General features: G+C 45.2%; 1 protein-coding gene across 3 annotated transcripts; it reads right to left on the reverse strand.

Annotated features, from left to right (window-relative positions):
- Window positions 1-376: 376 nt before the first annotated feature.
- On the reverse strand, window positions 377-4,654 carry LOC118285277 (RNA-binding protein 4.1-like). 3 transcript variants are annotated; one of them, XM_035608842.2, is made up of 4 exons: window positions 4,508-4,654; window positions 2,838-3,267; window positions 1,695-2,455; window positions 377-1,494 (listed from the first exon to the last, which is right to left on the reverse strand). In XM_035608842.2, exons 1-3 carry the CDS (start codon window positions 4,622-4,624, stop codon window positions 1,710-1,712), a joined length of 1,293 nt encoding a protein of 430 aa, XP_035464735.2. In that variant the 5' UTR covers window positions 4,625-4,654; the 3' UTR covers window positions 377-1,494; window positions 1,695-1,709. The 3 variants fall into 3 exon arrangements, with proteins under 3 accessions (XP_035464735.2, XP_047183224.1, XP_047183187.1); XM_047327268.1 differs by having other exon boundaries at window positions 377-1,518; XM_047327231.1 differs by having other exon boundaries at window positions 377-2,455.
- Window positions 4,655-5,774: the final 1,120 nt, after the last annotated feature.

The raw sequence follows: 5,774 nt of genomic DNA on the forward strand, positions 1-5,774 counted from the left end.
CATTTCGTTATCTCAACATTTGTGTACTGTTGTCAGTGGGAAGAGAGGCGTCGTTACTTTGTTACTCAATGTTTGTCAGCCAATATTTACTCAGCATTTATATTTAATGTTTCTTTCTAGTTTTTTTTAAAGTGAATGCTTTTGAAATTAGAGAAAATGCGAGGCTGGAATGTTTGAGATTTGTCTTACCTTAAATTCTCTCACTCAGCACCTCTCTCACAACATCAGAGTGCCATTCTCTATCCTAACTCAACACTCAGCCAGGTCAGTTGCATGGGTATGGATTCATTACTCTGTCCATTCAGGTGCTACAGAGGAAAAAAGTTTTGTTTTCCACCCAACACAGGAAACAAGAGAAAAACCTACAACAGCCCACTGTTGGTCACCAGTGATGAAGATCTTTATTGTAAAGCATTTTAGTAAAAAAAAATCATCACTATCCACATCCATATAACTGACTCAGATCATGTGAGATGTGTGCTGAGGAGCAAGATAAGGCTCGACTGCACCACAAGCAACTGATACAGCTAACTACATGGGTTAGCTTGCATCCCAATTTAAAAAAAGAAAAGTAAATGTTTACATATTAAAAAGGAACAAGAACATAAGCTGGATTTATAGTCAACGCAAGGGGAAGCACAGGTTTTGACAGTCGAGCCAAATTCTTTCACCTCAATAGACACTAGAGGCATGATGTTTCATGATCACGCTTTATAATCTCCACACTATCTGTGAAGATTCTTTCATTAACTTTGATACAGAGCAACGGCGATTTATATAGTGAGAGTTACAGCCAGTTAACATCATTTCATTGTGTTTAATTACTGAATAAGGAGGAGCAGAAGCCTTCTGAGAGTCATCGAGTTCCTTAATGGTGTTTTCATTCCCTACAAACGCTGCCCGAATCAGTAAGATTCAGGGGAAAACGCCAGCAGCCAATCACAGTTCTTACTCTACGCAGAGGAGGTCTCCATCCCTGTCTTGTGGTTAAATTTTTGAGGAGGCGCATGTCACGTCAGCTATAGCATAGCAAACAATGTAATGTTAAAGCCTATGCCTGAAGCCACAGTAGGTATGGCATAGTCTCTTTACGCAGAGGTATAAATCCAGCGTTGTTCTTCATGATAAACAATTCACATTTGCTGCATTTCACAATTTGCATCATGTGAGGAAAAAAATGCAGGTAAGAAAGAAAAAGACAAAAAAACTGAGCTGAAAACCTGCAGGGTAAGCTAGAAAATATATTGTTTCATACAGACATGTTAAACAGTGTACTTTGCTAATCATACTTATTGAAAACAGAATATGTGAATGTGACTGAAAGGACGATTCATCTGCAGGCAACTGGCATCTCTGGTGCCTCGAAGATGCCGACACAATTTACAAACCGAATTTCCGCATCTCATACGCTTGCCGCTCAGTGCGCAGACTGATGGAATCGTGAAGCTCGAAGTTATGATGGCAAAGGAAAAGTCCCGCGGTTCACAAACAGACCTAAGAAAGAGAGCAAAGCAATCCCTTTTCAGAAAGGGGGTTTAATCCCCAATTATCTGCAGCACAGTTTTCAAAGGGTTTCGCAACTTCAAAAAATTTGCCAGGTCCCAGTGCACACTGACCAGCAATGTTTTACGGTATTGTGTCCCATTAACAAAGAAATCAAATAATCCGTCAAATTTATTTACTATGTTGCTCACCTTGGCAGCGTGGTTTTAGTAAGGCGCGTATCGTGGCGCATAATGATCCTTGGGTCGTGGAACAGAGTAGCTGCCCCTGGAAGACACCGGTGACAGCTGTGTTCGCTCATAGGTGTAGCCTCCCGAAGAGACCGGCACTCGTCTGATCTCGTCTTGTGCATAGTATGCGCCAGCCGAAGAGGCCGGTGCAGGTGGAGGCATTGGCCGACGATCATATGGATCTACACTGGAGGAGAGCTTTGAGATGGAGGAAGGAGGGGGTGGGGGAGGGGGAGGGGGGAGATAGGACATCCGACGATCCTCGAAATAGCTTGAGCCGTAAGGCCGAGCTCTGTACTTCTCATAATAGTCAACACTGTTATAGAGACTGTCATGATCATAAGCTGATGACCTGTCAGCATAGGGGCCTGCTGGTCTGCCTCCATACATATCCCCAAGCTCAGAGCCGTAGCCACTGAGCCTACGAGGGGGGGGCGGCAACCCATCTACATGACTACCCTGACTATACGCAGGGCCACCCATGAAATCAGCAGCTGGAGGGGGGGCCATCCCGTAGCCACCCCTGCCATAACCTGGGGGACCGTGGGGGGGGGCCCGGCCGCCGAGATCTCTCGCGTCGTCGCCGTAGCTACTGTTCCGACTCACTGGACAGTCTTTTGACCAGTGACCATGTTTCCCGCAGACAAAGCAGCCGGTATGATCTCCCATTCCGGGGGCAGTGCGAAGCCGACTGGTGGACAGTTGTACGTTCATCAGCTTGCCTTGTAAGGAGAGAGAAGAAACGCATGAGACCGTAGGGTTCTGACACGAAAAGGCTCTTACCGTCTACAAAACACGTTAAATGCATTTGACCGATAATCACTGAGCGAAACGAAACAACCTCTAGTGCCAGGTGCAGGTGGTTTTATGCCAAGTGTCTATTCACCAGTTACCCTGGATTTACATGGGGCTGCCAAGCTTACTAGTGATAACTTTCAGTCCACCTGTTTAGTTAGGCAAGGGTTTTCCAAACTTTCTCTTTTGGGGAAAAGTATCAGCTAGTTGATTTTACTTGGCAAAAGCGCGCTACTGGGACAGAACAGAATCCAAATTTGCATCTACAGACAGTAAAGACAACTAGTGTTCCGCTGCCCAAGAGTTCACCTTTGAAGGCTGTGTTGTCCAGCTTGCCGATGGCATCCATGGCATCATCCATTTGCTCCATGTGAACAAAGGCATAGTCCTTCACAATGTCACACTCCACCACTGTGCCAAACTCTTCAAACTTGGCTCGCAGGACGTCACAGGTGACCCCTTCACCGAGGTTACTGACGTGCAGCTTGGTGGTGGACTTGGGCCTCCCTTTGCTCATCTCCACGTTCATGCGCCAGCCGTTCAACTGGTGCTGGTGGAGGTTCTGAATGGCCTCCTCCGCTTCGGCCACGTTGTTCATGTGGACAAAGCCATAGTTCTTGACGATGTCACATTCTGATACTTTACCGTACTTCTCAAAGAGTTCGCGTAGCTCCTCGGGTGTGGTATTGCAGGCAAGGTTGCCGATAAAAATTTTCACCATGGTGACGTTCTGTGTTGCCTGAGGGTTTAAAAATAATACTCCAGTTACAAGCGTACAATCACAACCAAACACTTTAGCTATTGTTTAAAATAGAAGTTTTTGATTGTTTAAAACGTCCGACAGTGGACAGTGAATCGGTGCTACTAAATAAATATATTTTGCCAGGTTTTATTAAGTACATCTAGCTAAATATGATACTAAAAATACCTCATTCCCTTTGTAAACGTTACAACATTGACTTTTAGTACAAACAGTGTAGACTCATATGTATGGACATTAGAGATGACGTACTTTTTTATGGGGCTGGTGACTTCGACTGTATTATAGAGGGGTGGTTGTCAATCAACAATATAAGTACTTTTCAGTGACATCTGTGAGGGCTGAATCCAGAGGGTGGTCTTAATCAGAGTGAATTATTCTCAATGAAACCCGATCGTTACATGGAACGTGAGTGGATGAGACCGTCACACGCGAGTGGATTTAAACTGCCCCTGTGTGGAGTGTTCGACGATGCGACTGGCCGTAGTCTTACACCGTAAAACAGAATGAACTTCATCCACAAGAAGATGTATCACACTCAAACAAACAAAACGTTCATGTTGAAATTCCAACTATTCGCGATCAAAACGACGCGCGCGAGACCTGCCGAACTCGAACGGCGGCCAATGCGATAGGCGAAGTACCGTATCTCTGCAGCTATGTCAATTGTTGTTGTTGTTGTTGTTTTTTTGCCTTTGGATCGGCGCGTCACGCGTTGACTCGTGACACGGGCGTCACATACGTTTCTTCTCCAAACTCCAAGTTTCGGCTTCGAAACGCAGCGTGTCGGCCACACCATCGCGTCGCTTTGCGAGCGAAGAGAGGTAAACACGTCTAAGCTAGCAAGTCGTGCTAGCGAGCTAGCTAGCGAGCTAGCTTGCTAACGCCGTTAGTGTTGTTGCGGCGCACATCGCACAGAGAGGCCAACTGGTTTCGCCCAGCAGCCCGGACGTGCTCGCTCCGTCTACGATCATGTGGAAAGTGTTCAGCGCGTTCACCATTCACTGTAACGCCGGTCCAATGACATCGCGTGCATCCGGCACGGTGCTACGTTAGCTAGCTGCATAGCTAACCAGTTATTTAGCGACGTTCGCACGCCAGTTCCGCACACGTCTCTGAAGAGAACGCCTCTAACCACGCCACGACGCACGTCACATGTCACCGTCGACTTTCTAAAACACCAACATCACGTTTTAATCTTTGAACATTTTTTACTCACCACTACACGACGACGTAGGCCTCGGTACCAATGAATGAAAGGTGAAATGGCGCTGCTGCCGCTGCTGCTGCTGCTTTCCCCCGAGTTATGATGGTGGCAACCGGCATTGCGGTGCATTAGCGCCACCTAGTGTGTTGGAATGAGGACAAAAGTTATTCAGTGATTCTGTTCGACCCTGTCTCTATCATAGTGGCAAATAAAGCTTTAAGACTCCAGACTCCAAACCTCCAGACTCTCCCTCCTTATCGCTCTCTTCACACAAAGTACACCTATGGCCGTATTCCTTATAAAAATCATACATCTCATGAACTATACCGTGTGGGAGATGTAACGCAATGACATTAATACAGAACGTGAGTCTGTACAAAGAATAACCTTTTTAATCTGTAACTCTTCTACCCACTGGGAATCTGATGCAATTACCAGTATTCAACCAGGTATACAGACAAATGATCTGATATTCCTTTAACTTGTAAGGCTGGTATATTATAAGCATAACCTGTGTTAGGACCCTCAGAGCCATCACTATATACTGGGAGAAATGATTGATGTAATGTTTGTAACCCATTGTCAACCAAGACTCCAATATTTTTTCCAAATAAATATAAAGAGCCTGTTTGGCCCGTTCTCGCTCCCAAAACGGGATAATTCACTTTGTTGTTGTATGTCAATCTTCTGAAAGCCCATCGACATTTGGCTGTTAGTTCATTATTAACTCTAAAGGTGTGCCTAAAGATGCATTGGCATTTGACCCATCTATACCCGAGGAGCAGACACAGGAGTCATTACATCAGCACCACTACTAAGTCTCAAAGCCTGAGCTTGCACCACCTCCAACTTCTTCAATAATATGATAACAATACAATCATAGTCTGACACTGATGAAATCAGAGCTACATAAACGCATCTCAATGCAGATCTGCTCTCTTACTTGTTAAACTTCTCATTAGATCCAGTGTGTTTTTACATTTGGTGTTTATCTTATGAATTTGTGGATTCTGTGTTGACTTTGCATCAAACCGTACACTGAGAAATCATTCCACTTGTTCTAACCTTTGCCCATTTGGTTCATCTTTCTCTGTGTCTCTCTGGAATGGCGTCGAGAAGAGTCTCTGACTGTCCTCGAGGAGCCCAGGAAAAAGTCCAGACTTAAAACGCGACACAACATCTTAAGTTGTCAGTTCACGGACGCTTCCAAATCAATCTGAGGGAGCCCGAGAGGATGTGACAGGAAGAATATGACAAATCCAGTCATGGAAAGCTTGAA

The sequence above is a fragment of the Scophthalmus maximus genome, chromosome 1 (genome assembly GCF_022379125.1).
Source record: "Scophthalmus maximus strain ysfricsl-2021 chromosome 1, ASM2237912v1, whole genome shotgun sequence".
NCBI classification, from domain to species: domain Eukaryota; kingdom Metazoa; phylum Chordata; class Actinopteri; order Pleuronectiformes; family Scophthalmidae; genus Scophthalmus; species Scophthalmus maximus.